We start from the raw sequence: 23889 nt of genomic DNA, 5'->3' as shown, positions 1-23889 counted from the left end.
TTTCTTTCCCTACCACTGACCCAGATGCGGGGATTTGAGACTCGGGCCCTCCTGCCCGTTGAAGATTTGCCCCCTCTGGTGCAGCATGTGACGGTGGCATGCAGCAGGCTGGGAACAGGACCTGGAGCTGTTTTTCTCCCCAGCACACACCGCTCGGTCCGGCTGCGCTGCAGGAAGCCACAGGCCGTGCGGAGAAGGCCGGGAGCGCAGTGCCACCCTGTGGGGATGGGGATGGGGACAGGGCCCGCCTGGGCACAGCAATGGAGGGGAAAACCTTCCAGGCACCCCGCACACAGCAAAGGAAAGGGAAACTTCGGTTTGGCCTGCTTTATTTAGAAAACAGCCGCAGTGAATGTTCCGTGGAAAAAAATTAGCGTTCATTTACATTTGCAGCCTGTGCAGTCGCTTTCTTGGGAATGACAGCAAGGTTTGCAAACTGAGATGGATTTGGTTTGGTCATGCAAAAAAACCAACAAAGTATCTTCAAACAAAGAAACAAACAAACTGGTTCAAACTTACTCTAATGTGCCAAACACTGGGAGAAAAAAAGCACAGCTTTGGAAGACACAACGTTATGACCTACCAAAGTTACAAATATTTAATTCCAAAAGCAACTTCTCTTTTTTCACTAGTAGGTATTGCAAATCCAACTTAACACAATAAATAGGTGACCAAACTCTGGGACCAGACTGAGCCAGTTCAAGCACATTGCAGGGTAGATATAGCTGGGAAGTAAATTTCCCACCTACATTTCTTTGCCTGATTCGAGGTATTGCGCTGGCAGGAGTAAACTACAGCTGGTCCCTTTGTTTTTCTGTGGAGGGAAGGAATGAAGATAACTTAAGGACCTAATGTACAAACACAAGGACTGAGCATATATACAGACGCCCCAGAGGGGCTGCGGTGCTGTTCCATCATTGCTGCCCAGCTCAAAGCCGTGCTCGCTGCGGCCCGTGCGGGACAGAGCTCCTGCGGCTCAGACAGAAACTGCCCCGGGCACGACCTTGCGGACGGGCGTGTAGGACTTCCTGAGGGTAACGCTGCCGTGGTGAGACACCCCCCGCGGCAGGACACACTCCTCCGTCAGCTTCTGAGTTTCAGGGTCCCAGCAGAGCACGGTTGCGATGACTTCGTTCTTTTCGTCCCGGCCGCCGGTGATGAACAGCTTGTTGTTGCAGGGGGAGATGCCACAGCTGGCTCTCTCGTGGCTGAACTGAGTCACCAGGCACCATGTGTCCTCCCGGGGGCTGTAGGAGTACAGAGCCTTCATTGCCCCACCTGCGAAGGAAATGGACATTGGTTTGCACTGGCCATTCCTGGAAGGGATTTTAATTCAACCATCCACTTCAACAAGACTCTGTTCCTGACATTTGTAAGAATGGTTTGTGCCCCAAAGCCAAGAAAAAACAAGGTCACAGGATACTTTATTGTTTTGAAAGCCTGATCTGCAGAAGGCTACTTATTGTTCATAAGGCTGTGGAATTTAGGGCCAGAACTGCTGTGATCCTTCAGTGTGACCACAAAGCACCTAACAACAGATCTTCCTCATACCTGCTGCTCCAGCTAAGGACAGCTTCAGGAAAATTCTATTTTGTTTAAAAGTCCTTAGATCGTGGAAGACCAGCTGTGGTAAACCATCACTGCTAGAAATGGGAACAGGATTTTCCCACTCATTCCTCCATCCATTAATCCTCCTTCTTCCTGGAACTGGCTGCTTTCAAAAACCCTTCCTTGTTTAGAGTTCGTCAGACTGAATCAATAATCTTTCTGTGGGTTTGTTAAACAGAGAGTGACCTTCAGTTTCTCTGTGTTTCCCAAAGCTGAAGTTATTAATGATTCTTAGTAAAGGTTCTTAGTGCACCTTTTCAATCTTGCAGTGTCCTTTTTTCTTGAAAATATGGTCAATACCTCAATTCTCATGAAAGGCTATGAAAATATATTCCCTCCTGAGATTACCAGCAGCTAAATGGTTCTTATTCTGAAAATTGCAGGCACTGAATGGGTTTTCTGTATTAGCTGTACAGAATCCCAGAATTGTTAGGGTTGGAAGAGACCTCTGGAGATTACCCAGTCCAACTCCTCTGCCAAGGCAGGGTCCTGGAGCAGGTTACACTGGAATGCATCCAGGTGGGTTTGGAATGTCTCCAGAGAGGGAGACTCCACAGCCTCACTGGGCAGCTGTTCCAGTGCTCTGCAACCCTCAACACAAAGAAGTCTTTCCTCAGGCTGAGGTGGAACTTCTTATGTTGTAGTTATGGTCATTGTTCCTTGTCCTGTCCCTGGCCACCTCTGAAAAGAGTCTGGCACTGTCCTTCTGGATAGGGAAACCTTGAACCTTGGTCTTATTGATGAGGGCAGCAATGCCTGGCATCCTCCCTGCTGGCAAAGTGAGCATTTACCTGTGGTACTTATAACAGATGCTGAGTTTGACAATACTAGTGCAGCACCTGAGGGGTGATCAAGTCATTCAAAGGTGAGGTAATTGGAACTGAAAACAGACATTGTTAGTTGTGGTGATTCACCTGGCATCTGGTAATTCATCAGTCTGGGTCATTTGATTGCTTTGGATGCAGTTACCAAATGCTCTTTTATCTTTTAAACTTCAGATGGGGCTGATTCCTATCCAATTAGAGTAGATTTGTTTCTCAGATAGATAAACAAGAGATTTACTAGTGGGTGTTGCTGTCTGAAAGATGCTGAATGAATGTGACTGGAGTATCATGTCCATTTTATCAGGAGTTATGTCAGCTAGCCCATAAGTCATGTGCCTTCTCTGTCACCCTGTGCAAACAGGGTGAGGTCAGCTCCAGTGCTGAGGACAAGCACGAGGTATATTTGTACACAAAAGGGGTGTGTGTGTGTGTATGTGCACACACATGCAGATTATAAATCTCCCTCCAGAGCACCATTAATCATTTGGTGAATACTCCAGCTCTAAGCCAGCTCTCAGCACCATATTGATTACATTGGAATTCCCTGCAACAAGGCTGAGAGAGGGAAGGGAAACTTTTCAGAGCTCCTGTTTCGGAAACAAATGTTCTTCTTTTCTTTTGGTTTTCCCAGTACCACCTGGAGATGTGTGCAGGCTTTCTCCTCCCCCCAGAGTTCAACTCAACCATCAAACTCTTGTTCTTCCATTTTTTCTTCCAGTTCTGGTGATTGACTGAATTAACCCCAAGTGCAATCTAGTGAAGGGCTCTGGGTCTTTGTGTCTCAGTGGCTCTGCTCCTCTGACCTGCTACTAGTACTTTTATCCCTGCATAAAACCTGTGTGTGGTGGGTTGTGTAATGCCCCTGGAGAGGAGAGAGGACATGGTGTAGCCATGAGATCATGCCCTCGCCACTATGAACACATCTCTGGCTGGCTTTAAGCTTTAAGTCTGGGCTAGCTCCAGCTTTCCAAGATAGCTGCCATGCTAACAGGAGTTTTGACTTGGTGACCTTTGCCTGCTGTTTGTGACCATCCTGGATCCCCACCCCTCGCTACTCTCACCGGGAAGAGCCATGTGATGACACTCCATGTGGGTGAAACTCGCAGAAGCACAGGAGCAGGCCCTGCTGGGTGCACCAAGGAGAGCCGTGGTGCTGCACTTACCCACCACGTAGATGTGGTCCCTGAAGCTGGCAGCGTTGATGCACTTGGCCTCCACGGGCATGGCAGCCCTGAGGCTCCAGGCGTTGGTGGCCGGGTCGTAGCACTGCGTCTTGTCCGTGGCCAGCTTCCCGTTGGGGCCGCCCCCGATCACGTACAGCTTCTTCTTGTAGCTGGCTGCTGCAAAGGAGCTCACGTTCACCATCAGGGGAGCAGCCTGGCACCAGAGAGAATCGTTAGCAACCGTGGGGAGCAGTCAGACTGATGCCCGTGGGGAGCATTCGCTTTTTAACAGCTGAACTGAAACAAACAAACATCTCCTGAAGCAGAGCCAACAGACTGTATGGCTAACCCCACTCCTTCCAAACTTCAGGAACCTCAAGAAATCAATGTAGTTTAAGTTTCTAGCATGGGGAGGGAGCCTGCAGAATTTTAAGTCAGGCATCCCTTTTTAAGCAGGGTTCAGAAGATGATGTTTCTAAGGATAAGGGAAAAGATGTTTCTTTTCTGTTTTTACATTTTCTTAAGACTGCAAAAACCCTTAATAAAAATATGCTATGTTCAAATGCTGAAATTAAAATTACTTTATCAATAATTCAAAAGGTAGGAAATATCAGAAATGCCAAAAATCTCCTTTACATGCTTCCATGCATTGCAAAAAAGCACAAGAAATTTGTTTGTACTGATCTTGCTACTTGCAGCTGTGATTGTTAGAGTCATCCACATTGCTTTGTATAATCCAGAGACAATGGGCTGTATCTGCTGTTATTATGCCTAATCTCATTACTGTCACGGATTAATTAGTTGCCTAATTCTCTCCTCTCATTATTTGAAGTACAGTGAGTAGAACTGGGGGGGAGGGGTGGGTTTAATCTTGTTTACCTTCAAACATGTGCTTTCACTTTAATGTATAACCCATGCTATATATAAGGCACAGCTTGATAGACACATTTTGTATACATATTAAATGTGTCAGAGCAGTAGTTTTCAGCCTGTGCTCTGGCTCATGCATACTATATTCTTACTCCTTGATTTATGGACTAGAAGCTTTAAAAGCCAACTAAAAAATGGAAAGTTAGGCATTAGATGTCCCACAGGAAATGACTGGCTGGCAGTCCAGGGATTTTTACCTTCTAAAGGATATGCATTTCTATAGAAAAAAGACCAGAAATGCTTAAAAGAATGATACAAGATCATTTTGATGAATCCAAGCCCTAAGATTTTCTGAATAAAACATTCCAAATAATTAAAATGTTATGTGATGCAGCCTCTTACCTCTGACCAGCAGTTGTGAAAGGGATCATATGCTTCCATGCTGTTGATTCTCTGCATGCCATCAAAGCCCCCAATGACATAGACTTTGCCACCCAACACTGCCATTTTATGTCTCCAGCGCCCAATGTTGAGATACTCAATTTGTATCCATTTGTTGATGGAGGCATTGTATTTCCAGACCTCATGCTTTGTTTCTTTGCCACCTGTAATGTACATGACATGTGTAAATATGATTGCACAGCTTGTATTTACTTCAAAACTCCAGTAGGCTTAAAATTAAATGTGTTCTCTCACAATGGAAAGTAAATCCTTGTTACTGATTATTAAGTGGTCCTGTTACAACAGAAGAAAATTTCTGCATTTAGAAATTTATGAGTTTAATAAAGAAGTTATAAGAAATTATAAGTTTACTTAATAGTGAAGGAAACGGAACAATTTCTGCAGCCAAATATTCAGTGAAGATAAATCACTGTTCCTCACTTTACCAGACCACAACCACTTTCATTTCAATACTGAGTGCATGACGAACCACACAGCAAGGCGACATGCAGGAGATTTTTGTGAACACCAGGGCTTGGCAGAACTGCTGCAAAGGGACAAACAGACAAAGGTGATTTAAGTAAGCTAGTGGAGGATGCTGCAGCTGGTAGTGCCAAATCCCTTGAAGACAGACATGCACTGGAAAACTGCCAGGTTGTGCAGGGAAGATCCAGCCAGCCCTGTGGTTTGCATCATAAAGCAAAAGACCTGACTGAACTCCTACCAACAATAGTCCTGCAGGACTTGCAAGTTTTACTATTCAACCCTGGGACCATATGGCTGGGATCCCATTTTTGTGCCTCTCCTTCTGGTCTCTTTCTCTACAGACTTGGGCAAGCTTCATATTTATAGCTTGAAGATCAAAACTGGACCCTGCAAACTCATTCTAGAGCTGACCTGCAAGTGGATCTTTGCTTGTGCTAAAGCAGAGAGCAGTGTTCTAAACAGGAGCTGTTGTTTGCCTACAGTTTCTGGTGTAACTGTAATACAAACAGATCTAGTTAAGCCTGAAACCACATTTACAGACTGAGTAGCTTATTCCATCATCTGCAACCTGATTAAACATTTGCTTCACTGGTGAATATACTGAAAAGAGAATTCATATTCCATTGAGAAAATGTCTGCCTTCATTGGTATTCTGTAGTGCAGACAGATCACTGCTAACTGATGGAGCCTATCTCTGGGCCAAACAGCAGATTGAATGGGAGATAATTAGCATGCTAGAAAGAGTCGTTTGTAATGCTTTTGTCCCAGTATTTTTCACATGTATGTGGTGAATTTTATTTGCACTCAAATAGCTGAAGTGGCCAAAGGGGCTGAATGCAGCATTCATGGCTCCAATGGGGCTGAGAGACTGCAGGTGTTCCCTTTACTCTCCCTCGAAATTTCCCTTTGACTTGAGCTTGTGCTTTCCTCCACAGGCTGAAACTCATGTGATAACTTGAGCTGGACCAGTGGGTGAATTTGCTGCACATCAGGGGACAGGGAGAGATTTTTGGAGGTTTATTTTGTTTCTGTTTTACCTCTGGACAACAATTCTTTCTGATTTGAAGAGAAATTGTACCTAAATTAGTAAAAGCATCAGAATGGTGAATGATAATTCATGTCATTTTTAGTTATGCTGCAAATGTAGTGTTTCAGGCCATCCAGTCAAAGCACTGAAAGTGTTTTGGGGAAATCATGATCTAACAGTAGTCATAATCTTGTGCAAAGGACTTTCCTATTTTTGAGATGCTAAAGGAGCAGGAAGACTCCAGACTGTATCAAGATATGGAGGGAAATGAGCACATGGAAGGGGAGATGAAGTAAGGGAAAATGATAGTCAAGTTAGAGTAGAAGCAAATTAGAGGAGCTAAAGAAAGAAAACAAAAGTAGAAGGACATGCAGGAGGAAGCAGCTGTTTAATCAGGATTGAGACACTAATAATTGGTTTAGCTGAGAAAAACGTGCTAATGGCTTTGGTGCACTCAGCCTTTTATTTGTGTGCAAAGGGCAAAAAGGTGAAAGGCAATGAGGGAATGGAGAGAGGGACTCAGAGATATAAAAGTAAGCAGAGAAGGAAGAAGAGAAGGTGTGAGAATGGAAGGGAAGAGAAAGCCAGCTTAGACTCACCACAACAGGGAATGTGTTAGCCTGGCCTGGAGGTAGCCTGGATAGAACATAAAATAAAAGTGGAGAAGAGACATTGGAAAAGATGTCAGGAATAAAAGAATGCAATAAGCCTTGAGAAGGAGGAAAGAGCTACAAATTGAAGGCAAATGGAAAAAAGACCTCTCAACTCAAGGGTGTGAAGGTGAGGGGAATATTCCCTAGCTGGAATGTTTGACTTAGGTTCCTCTGTACAGCTACCTTTTAACAGGGGTGCTAATGCCAGAAACTCTCTATGGTGGACTGAAAGGAAAACCTTCTTTATTTGCAGTTATGGAAACAATAATCTATTTCTTATCTCAGGATAAAGCTTTAATAAATGTTAAATTGGAATGAAGTATCAAAAAAATGTGGATTCCCAAAAGAAAGAATGCAATGGAAGATATTTGAATAAAGGCAGTGGACCACTATTCACACTTAAGAAAAGCATTCACACTTTGGCCTACTCTCCTCCTTTCTACTCTTCTGTTTTGATGGAGTATAGAATCTGGTGGGCAGTTTTGCAGAAAGGAAGTATTCTACCTGTGAATGCCCTGCTCTGTATCATGGCCTGTAATGCCACAGTGATGAAAAGCTTGCTGCCACTTTTCTTCTGGAAGCAGAACAAGATCATCCAATTTGGTTTTTGACAGGCCATCAAAAGCAGATGTCAAACTGGCTAACAAGCTTGATTTTAACATTTTGATTGTCAGAGTAAAATCTCTGTAGCTCTGGGATCAGACCCCTGTGTGGAGCTCAGTTGTATTTGTGTGGGAAGTTAAATACATCTCCTGAAGCTCTTGGGATGGTGATCAGCACATGAGTTGTCCAGACCCACCCTGGGTGTCTGGAACATGGGATTTCATCTGGTTTGACAGTTTATACTGCCAAGTTAATAAGTGTGGGTGGGCAGGTCTAGAGTCCTCTGTGATGGCAGCTTTCAGGGGGCAGCCAAACATCAGTGACAGTTCCCTGCAGGTTCTTGACTGACTTTTGCAGAATGACTCAGATTCTGGCAGGATTTTGCTAATGCATGTGGAGCTTCAAATGAACTCGTCACGAGGAGATGCTGCAGTGATTTGTCATTTCATGTTTGGTAAACTGTTCCCAAGAACCCTCCTGTGACCTTGTCACAGTTTAGGGTGCTGCCCACATGTACCTATGCATATAGATCAGTGTTGTTTGAAAAGGAATCCTGTGCTCAAATCAGAGCTAGGCAGTGTCCTCACACATCCAGTGCTCTCTGGAGCATGTCCAAATCCAAAACATTAAAATACCTGCAGTGCTTAATTTTTCTAAAACTGCCTCAAGCATGGTCTTGATAAAAGCTGAAAATAATCATGAGAACACTTTGCTCCCCTCTTGCACTCCCAGTCAATGTCTTGTTCCTTACCTGATATGTAGACTTCATTTTTCAGAGTTATGCATGCAAACTCCACCCATTTTTTATTCTCATTCTCTGGCTCCTGCTCTGTGATAGGTAATTTTGCTACTTCCAGACGGCTTCTCCTCAAAGGATCCAGGCAAGTCACTTCTGCTACAAACTTCTCATCTTTTGTACAGCCCCCTATGATCATAAACACCTCAGACTGGAACTCGTGCATCCTGGGCTTGGTCCTTTCTGTAATGATCTAAATGCAAGTGAGACAGAGTGAGTACACAGGGCACTTATACCTACAATTACAGAAAGGCCCAGTGACCTTTTCTTTGATTACCTGTTTTTCAAATCACAGCAGGCTTACATCAACTGAACCAATCAGCCAATGCTTTCTAAGTTGAAAGCCTGAAAAGCATCCTGGAAGCATTCAGTAGAGGTTGTTGTGTCCTTCTTTCAGCAGGATTTTTCCAACTCTGAACTTACATGCTTTTGCCTACCTACTAGGATCCTTTCCTTTTAGGAATTACCAGGTTGGCACCAAGAGCTATGCAGGTGAGCAGTAGTGACAAGGCTGGGTGCACGTCAGGTGCTGAAAAGGACAGGCTTTATTTGGGTTGACAGAGTGATGGCAGGGTAGGGGGGCCCCAAGGTTTGTGTATGCCTTGGGGAGCTCAGAGAGAGCAAGAGTGCAGTTAGTGCTAGCAGAAAATAAGTGCTCTCATTGTTTGTCCTGAAGAGATATGTTAGTGTCAGAACAATAACAATTCTCAGCTGTGGAGGGGTTATTTTTATTTGTTTCTTTGTGTATAAGCTCTTACCTCAAGCCAAAATTAGAAGGCTTATTTAAAGCCAGCACCAGGCTCTGAAATGTGCTTAGCTCTAATTTACTGCTTGTTGGCTCAGTTTGTTGGCCAGGTCTTTGTTTCAGGGACACTGGAGAAGTTCACTTGCCAGGTAATGTTCACCAGGAGCAAAGAATGCAAGGGGTGCTTGGAAACTTGTGTTCTCCTTGGAGGAAATGCTTGCAAACAAGACCCACAGGTTAAGTGTGCGTCAGGAGGCAACTTGCTTAAAGTTCTACCTCTCTTTCTGCTTTTACCATGTTTCTATAAATCGGTATCATTTATCCATATTAGAAGATATTATCTACACGAATCTTGCATTTTGACCATGTCCAGAAAATGAATTGCACATTTTTACAGAACGTGAGTCCCGGAACTTGCCAGCTTCCAGGACTGTGTTTGAACCTGCCTGCCACCATGGCCAGGCGTCAGCCCCGGGGAGGGCAGCTGGCAGGCAGCCTCCCGCGGCTGTGCCTTTGAAGATGGGTGTAATTAATGCTGTGCAGCCCGGGGCAACGCTCCTTCATCTGCCCGCATGCACCTGACAGCGCTGCTCAGCGGGACGGGCTTGCTCAGGGAGCTCCCTCGGACTGGCCGGCACTGCCCCAGCTCGCCGAGCAGGGTCTCACACAGCCACCAGCACAAGGAGTGCTTGGGCTGTCCCCCTGCCCTGTGACACAGGTGACACAGGTGACACAGCCGCCTGAGCGATGGGCCCACAACGCCCTCCTGCCCTCCTGTGACTCCACTGAGCAGGGACACGTTTCCTCAGTCCTGTTGTGCAATCTGACCTCTTGGCTGCTCTCCCCTCTCCCCCATATCTTGGCCAAGGAGATGTGACTGATACCCAGCTTTCCAAAGGCAATGGAAGAACCTGAGATCCACCGCAGCCTGCACTGAGCAGGCAGGACAGGACTCGACTGGGTGTCAGGATTAATGTGTCTCTTTGGGTGCAGGGACCTCTGCAAATGGCAGATGGGCAGTCCTCTCCTCTGCAAAGACACTGTCTTCTTCACAGGAGGGAGAATATTTCCTTTATGAAACATTTTCCCCATAAGTAACAGGGGAAGATGTTACATATTCACATTTGAAAGAGTCATTACAGATTGTGGCATGGTTTGGTGGGGAAATTATTCCCCTTTTCTTAGGCTTGAAGTAATAACTGAGAGGGTGAGGTGTTAGGGCTAGCACCATTTGCCTTTTTACTAGGGAAGCTACCTGGGGTCTTCATTTAGCAAGAGTGTGTCTGAGGGGTCAAGCTCAGGTGTTCATAAAAAGGAAGCTGTGCACTTTGATTTCAAACAAACAACCCACCAAAATCTTCTGAATTGTCTCAGACAGCAGGATAAATTCTGAGGCCCATTTTGACTTTTCAGTAGCGCCAGTCAGTGGAAATTCAGTGTGATTACCTTTTTCTGCCCCATGGCGCTGCTCCTTTCAAATCAATTTTTGAGCTGAAGCATGAGACATTTACAAAGAGTGGCTAATACCTTCCTGTTTTACTCACCTCATTGCCTGACAGATGGTACATTCTTGCTTCTTGGAGCAAAGGAAAGACATCTGGACACTGTCTAATGAGTTGATCAGCTTCAACAGTCTCTACAAAGTACCAAGGGTCCAAGAGGGGCAGCCGGACGTTCTCCAGCACGCAGGGCAGGAGGGAAAAGCGCTCGGACTCCTTGTAACGGACCCAGCTCATCACGGTTTCGAACACCTGCGCCTCCTCCGTGACGCAGAGCTCGTCGCTCTTCAGCGTGCTGCACAGGATGTCTGCCGGCAGCTCCAGGAACTCCTCGTAGTTCAGGACCTGGGTGAAGTTCTGGATGATGTAGTTCTGTACCTGCTGCTTGAGGCTGTGCAGGGCGTGGGCATCGGCCAGCCTCAGGATGCCAACGCAGTTCTCCGGCTGCAGGGCTTCGGTGAGAAAATTGGCACAAGCATCTACCATGCGCAGGAACTGTGGGCACAAAAAGCTTCTATAAGCACAGAAGGGTTAATGGAAACTGCCACAGGGGAGCTATGGAGCAACCAGCCATGCCCAATACAGCAAAGAGCTGGGGGAGACAAGAATTGGATCATCTGAGCACAGGTATCTCCCAAGATCTGCAGTCTGAAATAAGAATTTCTCCCTTCCACTGCTTTTATTCCCTATGCATCCAATTGCTCCTTTCCCCTCTTGCAGGATGCAGAAGACCTGTGACAGTCATGAATTTTCTTTGTTTCACAAAAGGGTTTCCTACTATTCCCTTTTCCTCCATGAGATCTCCAAGCACTGGCAATCATGGAGTTACAAAGCACAAATAAGGACCCCAGGCATCCAATTTGCTTCCCCTGCTTCATCTTGCATGTCAGCTCAGACCAGCCAGAACAGAGCCTGGGTTTAGAATGAAGGTGGCTCCACTGTCTGCATTTATGCTCCCGCCATCCAAACTCCAAATGCATCTTATGAGAGCAGTGGGAAATGAGCGCTGAGGTCTGGGAGGTTTGGAGTGTGCTGCCCCAGAAGGAATGGGCAGCAGTCCTTGCCTGGGGTGAGTGGCAGGAAGAGATTGACCATCAGCAATTCTTTTGAGATTCCTAACAGACAGGACTTTCTGGCAAGAATCTGTTGTGGGGGAGGCCTTCAGAGGATCTAGTGACCTTTGTCATCACCATTGGCTGAAAAAAATATTGATATGTATTTTACACACAGAGTCTCCTTAATCAGAGAACTGTCTATGTTTGCATTCAATAAGGCATCACAACACTGTCATAAATTTCCTTGGCAAAATAACCCCACCCAAGGTCCCAAATGCACATATTCTGGGCCACAGGTGCCTACAGGGTATTCCTAAAAACTGTGATCTGAGCTGGATTGCTGATGATTATTCAGGAATTAAGAACCAGTTTTGGGTAGAACTGATCAGTTACAGTGCTTCATCCCAATGGATTTCCCATCACCTCTGTAATTTCAGGTACAAATACTGCCACTGAACAATGCAATCATGCTGTGTGAAGAAATCAAAGCTGTCAGTTTTGAATTCCAGGAAAATATTGGAAAGGGTTTATATTTTATTCATGTTGGTTTAAATTAAAAAAAAAAAGAACCAAACTTTACAGCTTTCTGCAATCATTCAGTGTCTCCCCTCACACAAAATTTGTGGCATTGTGCAGAGTACTTAAATCATGTATTTCTTTCTGAAAGATACTTCTGAAGTAGGAGGTGGTGAATTTATAGGTGTTAATAAAAAAGTTACAAATATATTGGAAAGTACAATCTTAATTTGTAGTAATATTTTTCATTAGCTAGAGTTGGTTTGAGACTGGTTGGTTGATGGGTCAGAGCTAATGCTGTGCATTTCCATCTGTGCTTTTTGTGTTGTTTTTCCGTCCAGTGTCAGCAAGTAAACCATTTTAACTCATGTTTTCTCACTGGGGAAGGTTGTGCAATAGTAATTGAGGGGCAAAGAGGAAGCGAAACATTTTTAAACACTGTAGTATGTAGATTTGTTTCAGTAATTAGGGTAGAATCTTCCAGACTCGACGGTGTCGTGTTGACATATTTAGACTGTTTATCAGAGCTGAGCGATCGCAGACGCTGTGTACAGACTGCCTGGTTCCTGTTTTACATTTAGATGTGGTCAAAAGTTTAGAGAAATGCAACTGACTGATGAACGAGGCTATGTGAGGTCTCAGAATGTGTGGCCACCACTGACATTAATTGTGATAAAAATCTATCTGTGGCCCACGGTGGCATGGTGGCACAGCTCAGTGGCACCACGGCACCTGCCACATTCCCCTTGCTTGCTCTCAGGGCTAGCACAAGGCAAGCACTTTGAACTCACCAGGACATTTCCTTGAGGATCTGAAGGGACTTTGCCACCAGGTAGGCTTCAGACCTGAGGCAGGTTAAGCATCAGCCTTATTAAGCTTATTAAGCATAAGCATTCAAAGTTGTCAGTAATGAGACACATAAAACCCCACACCTAGCATTTGCCAAGGTCATTCATCGAGTCATCTGTGAGTCTGGGAATAGACCCCGAAACAACGTTCTCACAGCCTGCAGCAAACCTCGGTAGAGTTCTCTAATTATTTATACATGGCTCGTTAGGAGCGGTGCTGAGGAGGTGAAGGGAGGTGCACGGTGCTCTCACGGCCAGCAGGCCCCACTCCCTCACTGCGGGGCTGTTTGTGGCCAGGCAAATGCAGAACTGCGAGGTGTGGGTGTGAGAAACAGCCCTGCTGAGGGCTCCACCGGAGAGCCTGCGCTGCTTGGGAGCGAATCAAGGCAGGACTTTCCCTGGTTCTGCTCCTCATCTCTGTGCTGCACTGACTCCCCACCACTGCCTTCGTTTAGACACTAAATTCCCCCCAAAACTCCCCCAAAACTTGCTGGCATATGTCAGTCAGTCCCAGGAGAGCAAGTGGCTGACTCAAGAGAGCATCAGAAGGAAGACAACCCTGAGCTTCTGCTGCATCTGCTCTGATTATTCTTGCAGAGCTCTGAATTTTCTGTTTGTCCACTGTGAGTACCCCTCCTAATGCCAATCCAGGCACTTTTAAAGCCCTGTTCCCTGAGAACAGTTTCTTCAATAAGTTAGTCCTTCTCCTAATACCCATTTGAATCCAGGTTCTCTCTTGCTAGAGACATCCCATACACTTACTTAGCCTCCAGTTGGCTTTCACTCTGACTAGTAAAATTTGCTCTCCCCATATGAGTCTTTGCTTGTTTTCGATTCAATGGTGGAGTGTAAGCAGTGCCAGCAGCCCTGCCTCCAGCTAGAGCCCCCAGAAAGGGAAGGGATTGGGGACTGAAAGGTCTCTCATTCACAATCCCTCTCTGCATGCAGCACACTGTGGGGCTGGATCCTGCACCCTGCAGCGGGTGACCCTCGTCTGTGGCTGCAGGGACAGTCCTGTCCCGGCTCAGCGGTGACACCTGCGCCCCGAGGGACCCTGGCCAGAGCAGAGGGGCACAGCCCCCTCAGGGCTTCTCCCTGGGGGAATGGAGGCGATCGGACCCTGCCAGAGCCAGCCGAGGGGCACAGCCCTCCTCAGGGGTGTTCCTCAGGGAATGGAGGCGATCTGAGCCCGCTAGAGCCGGCTGAGGGGCACAGACCCCTGCAGGGCTGTTCCTCGGGGAATGGAGGCCATGTGAGCCCCGGCCAGAGCCAGCTGAGGGGCACAGCCCCCCTTGCAGGACTCCTCCCCGGGAATGGAGGCGATCTGAGCCCGCCAAAGCCGGCTGAGGGGCACAGCCTCCCTCAGGGCTGCTCCCCGGGGAATGGAGGCGATCCGAGCCTGCCAGGGCCAGCCGAGGGGCACAGCGCCCTGCAGGACTGTTCCTCGGGGAATGGAGGCGATCTGAGCCCACCAGAGCCCTCTGAGGGGCACAGCGCCCTGCAGGGCTGCTCCGCGGGGAATGGAAGCGATCGGACCCTGCCTGAGCCGGCTGAGGGGCACAGACCCCTGCAGGGCTGTTCCCTGGGGAATGGAGGCGATCTGAGCCCACCAGAGACAGCTGAGGGGCACGGACCCCTGCAGGACTCCTCCCCGGAATGGAGGCGATCTGACCCGGCCAGAGCCAGCCGAGGGGCACAGCGCCCTGCAGGGCTGCTCCCTGGGGAATGGAGGCGATCGGACCCTGCCTGAGCCGGCTGAGGGGCACAGACCCCTGCAGGGCTGTTCCGCGGGGAATGGAGGCGATCGGACCCTGCCTGAGCCGGCTGAGGGGCACAGACCCCTGCAGGGCTGCTCCCCGGGGAATGGAGGCGATCTGAGCCCGCCGGCCCCTCTCCCACCGGAGCTGCCCCGAAGGCCTTTGGTAGCAAACGGTGCCCTCCTGTCCATCGTGGCCTGCAGCCGGCACCCTGGCTCTGCCCTGCCCAGGGCCTCAGGATCGCTGTCAGATATTGGAGCCCTATTTCTCCTAGAATGTAAAGTGGATTAACCCAGGGATGAGGGATGCTTTGGGGTCAGTCAGGCCATCAAGGCTGGTGGTGCTTCAGCCATGGCCTAAGGGCAGAGCAGCCCTGCTCTGCTCAGAGGGGGCAGCTCGGGGCATCCTCCACTGTTCCCATTGTACCTGGCATTTCCATGGCAGTGGGCATTACAGCCTTTGGTGACAATAGTTTCTTTTCCATCTGCTCAGAAGCCTGCTTCCCTCTCACCATTTCTCTGCTTCCACCAGCACAGATGATGTGGTCCCTCACCCAAACCCTGCTGAGGAAATGGGTAATACAGAGGTTTCTGGGGGGCAGGAGCAGTGTAGGCAGGTCTGGAGGTGGTTGCTGAGTTCTGGTGAGGGAAGCAGGGCTCCCTGCCATGGCCTGGGAAGCAGCTGGGATCCTGACCCTTCCCAGGGTGAAAGGATGAGCAGCTCTGCGGGCAGTGTGGGTGGCAGAGGCTGCTGGGCAGGATCCAGGGTGGGCACCAACCTTGCAAGTGCAGTGGCTGGGCAGCCACCAGCCCAGACAGAGGAGGTGACTATTGAACTCATGTTGCAACTGTGCTTTAGGTGGAAAAAATTTGTCTGGCTCGCTTGAGGGTGAGGCTTAGCTGTTCAGCTGTTCCAAACCCTTCACCTGCTTATCCCACCGTGGCAGGGATGCCTGCTCTCCAAACAGCCCTCCACCTCTTCCTACTGTCAGTTTTGACTGCATTTGGTCAAAACTTACTAGAAGGGAATAAAGAAAGGCATAATTACATAAAACTTTTTCAAAAACAGTTTCTAGAGAAAAGGAGATGATTTACATTGGAATATCTCTACTGCAATAATTTAGCTGGGAAAAGAGCCTGATCCCCACCTGGCTACAGCCTCCTGTCAGGGAGTTAAAGAGAGCAATAGGGTACCCCCTGAGGGTACCCTGTTTGGGTCCTCCTTTTTAATAAGGTCCTGTTTTAATAGGGTCCTCCTTTTCTCCTAACTGAGCACCCCCAGCTCCCTAAGAAGTTCCTCACAGGACTTGTATTCCAGAAAGCAGTGTTCCAGAACTGCAGAGCAAAATTTCCATGTAAGATTCAAGAATCTGAATTCCCTCATGAACCACGATGATCACAGAGTTGGGTGTTCCTTGCCTTCCCAAATGAGAGGAATGGACACACACACACATTGGCACTTGGCAGGTTGTGTTGCTTACAATTTGTTAGCAATTTGCAGCATGGTAGCAGACACTGCAATTTGGTAGGCCTCACAGGTGATTTACAGGACACGTGAATGCCTCGTGGACCAAAGGCTGAGTAACACTGCCCAGCTCTGGCCTCCCACAGGTCCCAGGCCATGACTAAAACCCTTTACATCACGAGTTCTACAAAGGAGGATGCTAACTTTGGCTGGCAAGTCTCCATCTCAAGGCAGGGGAGACAGAGAGGCAAAGCAACTTCCTGCTCTGGCCAGCCATGCCAGCTGCTGCCCCTAACCCTTCTGACTGACCTGACACTTTTATATTTTCAAAGGGAATATTTCAAAGGCACTGCCAGGCAGGCAGCACATGGGAGCAGCTCTTGGAGGCACAGCCAGGCTGTTTTCCTGTTTGCATGGCACTCAGCACAGCAGAATTCCAGTACGTGGCTGCCACTGCTATTTTTTACCGTAATGTAAGTAAATATGAAGCAAAATAGTTCCAGAACCCATGAAATCAGAGAAGTTTGCAGTGTGCTAACCAGGGTAAGATTTGGTGTTGCCAGAACAGAGAGACTGGGTCAGTGCAGCTGAGTTCTCTGTACCTGAAAGAGGCTGGCAGCTTCCAGGACTTTCTGTACATTTTGCTTTGTGATGAGCATCTTGCTGGTGTAAGTGTAGTCCAGGAGTATATTCATGGTTTCTGCATCAACTCCTTTTAGTATGATCTTCTCCTCATATTTCTCTCTTAAATCATTGCAGAACATGGCCCTGGAAAGAAAGGCATTTATCTTTTACTGCATTCCTGTTAGGATGAGGCATTCTGAAAACATTGGGCTATTTAGATTTCAACACAGAATACTCTGATTGCTTCATATTTTATGCAATTACTCCTGTTGAAAAGAAACAAGAAAATCTCTTTTTGTTGCTCTTCTACCTCTGTACTCACGAGTTTGATAAGGCATAGACACATGATGGATTCCTCTGTGTTGTCCCCTACAGCAAACCTGGGGCTCCATGGCAGCAAAAGGCTTTAATACCAGTGAGGGGCCAGGGGAGAATGGATAGTGGATTTTCTTCTCATTTAGAGTCCAACTTTTCTTCTGCTAAATTTTGGGATTGTAGAGTTTGTACCTCTTGGCTAGAGAAGCAATTGAATTTGCATGAATTGGACTACTGTTAGTTACTGCCTAACATTTCATAGATGTAGATAGCAACTCTTCTGTGGTGGATAATACTGCAGCTGAAAGGTGACCACCAGACATACCTTGGCACTAGGCAAATATTTCATGTGGGGTATAAATCAGAAATTCTCTATTTTAAACCATTTTACATTGTGACAGCTGCAAGACAAACACACACATCTTCCACTGCATATTCAATTCATAGATTTAAGTATTTCTTCCAATGCTTTTTGCTTTTACTTAGGATTTTGATCAGCCCCTTCTTGTTTGCTGCATTCAGAGAACAAGATGTCACATCATTTGGAATCTGTCTCAACAGATCAGAATTACATGAGTCCACTTGTAACTGCATTGGTGAAAAACATGTGCAGATCTAAAGTGTAATTAGAAGCACTCTTTACCCTGCATTCCAAGCCCTTCTTTATTAGTCATACACAATGTTGACAGGACAATGCAACCTGGGAAATGGCCAGAGGTCCCAAGTCTTGGGCCATGCTTTTCTTGTAAAAGTGCCTGAATTAAGCTGTCTGATTGACATATCTTACTGGAACCAAGACATAAACAGGTTTTATTGCAAAGCAGTTAGGCACGATGAATGGCAAATGGATGGAAGATACCAGCTGCTACTTGCTCTAAGAACTACCCGTTCCTTACCTCAGCAGAAATTTTATAGCAAGGTCTTGGTTACCTCAGTGTGCAAAACTGCCTCTGGATAGAGAGGCCTAACTTTTGAGCAGGAAATTTGGGCCGAGAAGTTACTTGTCAGAAAAGTTGTTCAGCCAAAATTCTCATTTTTCCTTTCACTCATCTCAGCTCATTAGAGGTTTTTGCTTCTGCCGCTACTGAAATCAGAATATTTCAAAGGCACTTAGACAAGGGCTCCTTGACTTCGGTGACCACAAGACTGGGATCCATTTAGCTTCTCTCCCTCTGGCACCATCAAGGGATGTGTGGGCAGGGGCCATCTGAAAGCAGCAGCCCTGAGTTCCCACTTCTCCCTGGGAATGGGTTTCAGCACGGAGGGGAGGCTGGCACAGCGGAGCTGTTTCGGTCGTGCGGGATTGACGGGTGCCGGATGTTTCATCTGAACGAGCACCAGGCCCATGGAGGGTGCAGGTGGTGTCTGCTCTTCTTCCTTTCATCTCTTAAGCTGGTGACTCCAGACTTGTCTTGACCCATCCCTGTCGGGCAGGTGAGAGTCTCACTTCTGTCCCACAGAGCAGAGTGTTTGCTGGGGTCAGTCAGAGATACCCAGGGTGACACTTGTGCAAGGCTGCTCAGAAACCACCTCAGCATTCTGGTGGCTGTGCACAGGGCTCTGGTCAAAGTGCTTTGGCCTATCTGTCTCCTGATCTTTGTAATTGGCTTAGAGCTGCCATCCACTCCCAATTTCGTAGGGTGTGGACTGATGTAACGTGAGCTGCAGAAATCACACCTCTAAAGCACGGTGCTCTCCCACCAGTTCTGTGCTCTGGATCGTGGCAGGGCTGAACTGGGCAGTGCTGCACAGGAGAGCTGACTGCTGTGCCCTTCCTTCTGCTCAAGTGGAGACGTTGTCATTCCCACCCTGTGTGCTGGCAGGGGGAGCACCTGACACCACCCAGGCTGATCAGGCTGAGCTTCTCTCTTGGGGGTTAAAATGCTGCCTCTGAATCTTTCTGAACTTACCCTCAGGAGGCTTCAAATCCTTCAGATGTGGTTACTAATTCCATTGTATGTTTCCCTGGTTCTTGTCCCTGTGTAATTCTAAGCTGCACCTTTAAACCAACAGGTACTCTAAGAAATGCACATCTGAATTGAGTGCCCAGTACCAAATTTAGATACCCAAAAATGGGTAATTTTAGAAAAAATTCTAAGTTTTTTCTAATTTAGTAAAATAAATGATGGGTTTCAGTTTCATTAAGCACTTTTTAAGCACTCTACCACACTGGAATGCTTGTGCTTGGAATTATGAACCTGACTTCAAACAACCATGCTGGAGCTCGAGGATGCTCTGGAAAATGGCTTCAACCTCTCCCAGCCCCATTCTCCCACTACTCTTGGGCAGTGCAGGATTAAAGAGCTACTGTTCCACCTTAGCTGGTGTTTCTCTTCTCTGCTTTGCTGTCATCACAGAGGCAAATGGAGAGTTAATGTTTTTATGTCTGTGGGTGCAGGACATCACAAGAATCAGCCTATCTGCTCTGCAGCAGTGCTGAAGAAGGCCTAGAAGGGGTTAGCTCTGTTGAAGTGCTCCACTCAGCTGCTGTGGGTTGCCCACACTGTGGCACCAGCCTCAGGAAGGGGTTGTGTAACGTGCAGGGGAGTGAAGCCCATGAGTCACTGGGTCCCTTTGCTTTGCTCCTGTGCATGGCTGTTGGAGGTGCTGTCCTAGCATGGAAAGTGCTCACAGGAGCAGTGGGATTTAAGAATTCCTTCTTTCTCTGGGGCCATGCAGCTCCCAGAGAGTTATGGCAAGATGAATGAAGGCTCCTGGTGAGCAGCAGAACCAGCGAAGCTCAGTTCCCTGCAGACTTGCGTCCTTCTTTCCCTCCTCACAGTAACCTCAGCTTCCCCTTCCTGAGCCCTCCATTCTCCCTCTTTATTCCTCTCACACACTTCAGGGTCCCTCCCGGGAGCTCAGCTGTGTGCTGGCTGTGCCCAGGGCAGTGTGGTTGTTCTGGGCACTGTGTGCTGCCTGTTACCCTGCACTGAGGGTGCCAGCCCAGCATCTCTCCTCTCCCAGCTGCAGACTTCCATCAAACTCATGGGAACTTCACGTTTGAGATTTCCATCCTGTTCCAAATGTGACTGAAACTAACCCAAAGAGTCATGACAAGAGGCACTGGCAGACAGTGAGATGCAATAAATCTCAGCTCTCAGTGGGAAGCCAAGCCAAACAGAAGCACCCAGAGGGGCAGACCCTGCACACATGTGCAGCTGCCTTGGGGTGGGATGACCTCCAGCAAGGTGTCCCCCCTCCTTCCAAGGGCCAGGATGTCGCTCAGGAAAAGCTCAGTGGAAAGCTGGCCAACAGCTGCTCTCATAAAACTATCTTACCTGGTTTTAACTAGGAAGTCCTTCTGATTGCAGCACCTTTACTTATAGTGAAATTGGGTTTTTTTGTCAAAGTATCATTATGACAATTTTGATTTTAATTTGTGCATCTGCTATCCATTGTGCACACAATGCTGGTAAGAAATATTTGGGCATCTCTGCTTTTAGCTGTATATTTTCTCAGATGCAATAAATGTAGTCTCTCTGTAGAAATAATACCTGTCTCCAAATATTCACAGACACAATCTCTATTCTAGGTTAGAAAAGCAGAACTGTTCTGGCACTACCAGCAAAGCTTACCAGACTCCATTAAAATTAGCTTTCTGCTCATGTCACAAGTGGTCACAGGTCCTTTTTTCTCATGTTTCCTCTGTAGCTGTTCAGTCATCTGACCACTTTAGTGGTAAAAAAAGGAAAGAAAAAAATCCCAGCCATGCAAATGTGATGATCTAATTGATATTGTCTAAATGATAATGGAAAATCTGTGCTAAAACTGATACCAAGTTCCTCTGTGTGTTTAAAATTCGTTCTTGTGGGCCAGTATTCTCAGATACAATATCTATTGTATTGAAAGAATGAAAAAATTCAAGCTGACCAAAAGGAGACAGTAAAGTGGCAAAATTGCTTTCAAGGAGATATTTCCCATTACAACTGATTTCCAGATGGAAAATTCCTTCTCTTTCCTCCTCAATAATATAATGCAATGGTACTTATACTGGAATGGTAGCAGGAAAAATCAGCAAGTTCCAGAAACCCACTCCTGTTTCAATAAAAACACCCTGCTATCTGAATTCCTCTTTGCCCAGGTCCCAAAGAGACAAGACAAGTGGCTAAAGATACTTGGTGAAAACACCCTTTTCTCATGCACTTGTCTGCCAGTGTTCTGTCTTCCTTTGCATGCCTCCAGCAGACTTTTTGAGTGCTGGTATCAGAACTCCAGCAAATCTACAGCTTGGCACCTGCCTTATTGAAATCTCCAACTTTAAAAAAGCTGGAAGACGTAAGGAATTAAAGGCTTACTGTGAATTTGCAGACTTTAACAGTCTTGGAGTCCTTGGAGACCTACAGTTCAAGTCTAAGAAGCACAATAAGTGTATTGGGTTTGTTGGTTACAAGCCTTACCTGAAATAATTGCTTGCTGCAGCAAGGACCACTCGGTGGCAGGAGAACTCCCGGCTGTCCACGCACAGGATGACATCTGTGAGGGAATTTTCAAGGCGGAGGTTCTCCAGGCCGTTCTGGAGCACCAGAGAGAGACCTGTGTCGTCAAACTTCACCTTCTCACCGCTCGACACTTCCACCAGCTCCCCCATTTTCGGGGAGCACTCATTGTTCAAAGAGATCTCGGGCTCCTCAGAGCTCTTCTCCAGCGTGTCCCCCATTCTCTGGCCAGCCCCGTCTCATTCTGTTGGTGCTTCAATCTAAAAAGAGCTCCTCAGCTTTGGGCAAATCACACTGCAGAAGTTGGGCGGATTTCCTGTCCAGAGGTCTCTGCTTATCTGTAGCTGTCACACACACATAACAGGAAGCCTTGCACTTTCTCATCCTGTTAACACAAACAAAGGGTGGGTTTTTTCAGTGATTTTCAGGCAGTATCAGCGTGTTTAGAAAGGCCTTAAGATGCCTCTGGATGTGAGAAGATTACAAGTGACAGGGACAGCCTGCTTACCACCCTCAAGCCAGTGCCTCGCTGTTATCTGCTGGTTGTATTGATAGGTGCAGCACATGCTTATCAAGCACTCCTGGTGGAATGGGCTACTAAGGGAAAAAGCAAAATATTTTATATTTCTTTTTCCAGGTATGTGGGTATTAACTGAGCTGGTTTGGGGTTTGGGTTTGGTTTTTAGTAATATGCTTGCATATTCAGAAAGCCCTCCAAGTGCATGTTTCTGTCCCTCATGACTTGTTAGCCATTGCATGGCTTTTCTTTAGGGCTAAACAGGCTCAACTCTCTCAAGGACATGGACCAGCATCAAAGATCTCACAGCTGGCAGTCTTCAGGCTGCACTGCTGGGCACAGGGATGTGGTCCATGCCCTGCCATCAGCTCTGACTAGCAGTGACAGCTCAGGGAGAGAGCCTGGGGAGCAGTGCACCCGCCTCATCCCCACCATCCTCACTGGTGGGCATAGCCTGATGCACAGCTGCATCTGACTTGTCCCCAGGACAGACACGTGGTGGGACCAAGGCTGCACATCTGGCAGTGGGGACTGAGCCTGCAGCATGACAGCAGCACCCAGAGCACAGTGCTGCAGGTTTCACTGTCACCTAAGGGTGGACCAGATCTGCTTGGACATCACCTACATGAGAACCTGACCCAAGCTGAATTAATAAGCAACACAGCCTACTGAGAGTAACCGGGCAAATCCCTGGCTTGCTTAGGAAACTCTCACACTGGGAAGTAGAAAAGCACACCTCTGTCTCCCCCTGAGAGGAATGTAGGACCAGTCCTCACCTTGGTAGCTTGAGTGCTAACCAACCTTGTCTTTGTGATAATTACTTCTAGGAATCCTTGTTTGGCCAATCCACAGGTTCTTACTGTGTGTTTGGTTTCCTCTTTTGTCCGCAGCTTGTAAAGCTGAGCTCACAGTATTATGGGAAACTTGGCTTCCCCTCCTTCCAGAAGGAGGTGAAAGCAGTGTCTGAGAGAGTCTGATTGGAAGATGAAGAGGAAGGAAAGCAAAAAATATCCTGCCTGCTTTCCTGTACCTCCTTGTAATGGGGTTTTCTTCATTTTGTATAGTCTCTGCAGCCCTTTGGCTTTTTCCTTTCCCAGCTGATTTAAATGTATTCCTACTGCCTTTTGTGCTGAATTTTGCTAATGAATGCTTCCTTTTCTAAAGCCAGCCCTTTCTTTCCCATACACTCCTGTAGGAATACAACAAGAAAATTAAGGAATCCCCTCAAAAGTACTAGGTGTGCTTTAAAAATCACAATGCTTTAACCCTATCTTGGGCTAGGTTCTCCTTGTTTATCATCACAACTTCTGACCTTTGGGAATTCATCTTATCAGGCTTTTCTCTGACGGTGAGAGGTTTCACATTGAGCTTGCCCATTAAAGCAAAAGCTGAGATTCCACAGAGATCACTTGATTCCAGTTGCTGAGGCTTTAAGCAAAGCATGAATAATTGTGAAATTGAAGTCAGTCAGTGTTGGTGTGAATGCTGGGAACGGAAACCCTGCAGTAACTAGGTCGATGGCTGTGGTATTGTCAGTAACTGCACTGCAGGAAGGACCTCGGCAGCTCAAGGAACTGTTGACTATTAGTGGCAGTGATCATTATCCACAGTCTGTCTCCTTCTGTGCCATTGCTAACCC

At 47.1% G+C, this 23889-nt stretch overlaps 1 protein-coding gene across 1 annotated transcript; it reads right to left on the bottom strand.

Annotated features, from left to right (window-relative positions):
• Positions 1-353: 353 nt before the first annotated feature.
• Positions 354-21954, bottom strand: KLHL6 (kelch like family member 6). Its single transcript, XM_058031242.1, has 7 exons — positions 21695-21954; positions 16958-17123; positions 10761-11210; positions 8427-8664; positions 4868-5070; positions 3596-3809; positions 354-1278 (listed from the first exon to the last, which is right to left on the bottom strand). Exons 1-7 carry the CDS (start codon positions 21952-21954, stop codon positions 977-979), a joined length of 1833 nt encoding a protein of 610 aa, XP_057887225.1. The 3' UTR covers positions 354-976.
• Between the last annotated feature and the right edge of the window lie 1935 nt (positions 21955-23889).

This window comes from Melospiza georgiana, chromosome 10, assembly GCF_028018845.1.
Source record: "Melospiza georgiana isolate bMelGeo1 chromosome 10, bMelGeo1.pri, whole genome shotgun sequence".
Classification (NCBI taxonomy): domain Eukaryota; kingdom Metazoa; phylum Chordata; class Aves; order Passeriformes; family Passerellidae; genus Melospiza; species Melospiza georgiana.
This window is presented reverse-complemented; position numbering and strand designations above follow the sequence as displayed.

What these genes read in the sequence shown, in the direction of transcription:
- KLHL6 (XM_058031242.1), bottom strand. Translation starts at nt 21,954, where the DNA reads ATGGGGGACACGCTGGAGAAGAGCTCTGAGGAGCCCGAGATCTCTTTG. An exon ending in ACCATCTGTCAGGCAATGAG is followed by an intron (nt 8,665 to 10,760) that starts GTGAGTAAAACA and finishes ACTTGCATTTAG; the next exon opens with ATCATTACAGAAAGGACCAA. An exon ending in GGACCACATCTACGTGGTGG is followed by an intron (nt 1,279 to 3,595) that starts GTAAGTGCAGCA and finishes TTTCCTTCGCAG; the next exon opens with GTGGGGCAATGAAGGCTCTG.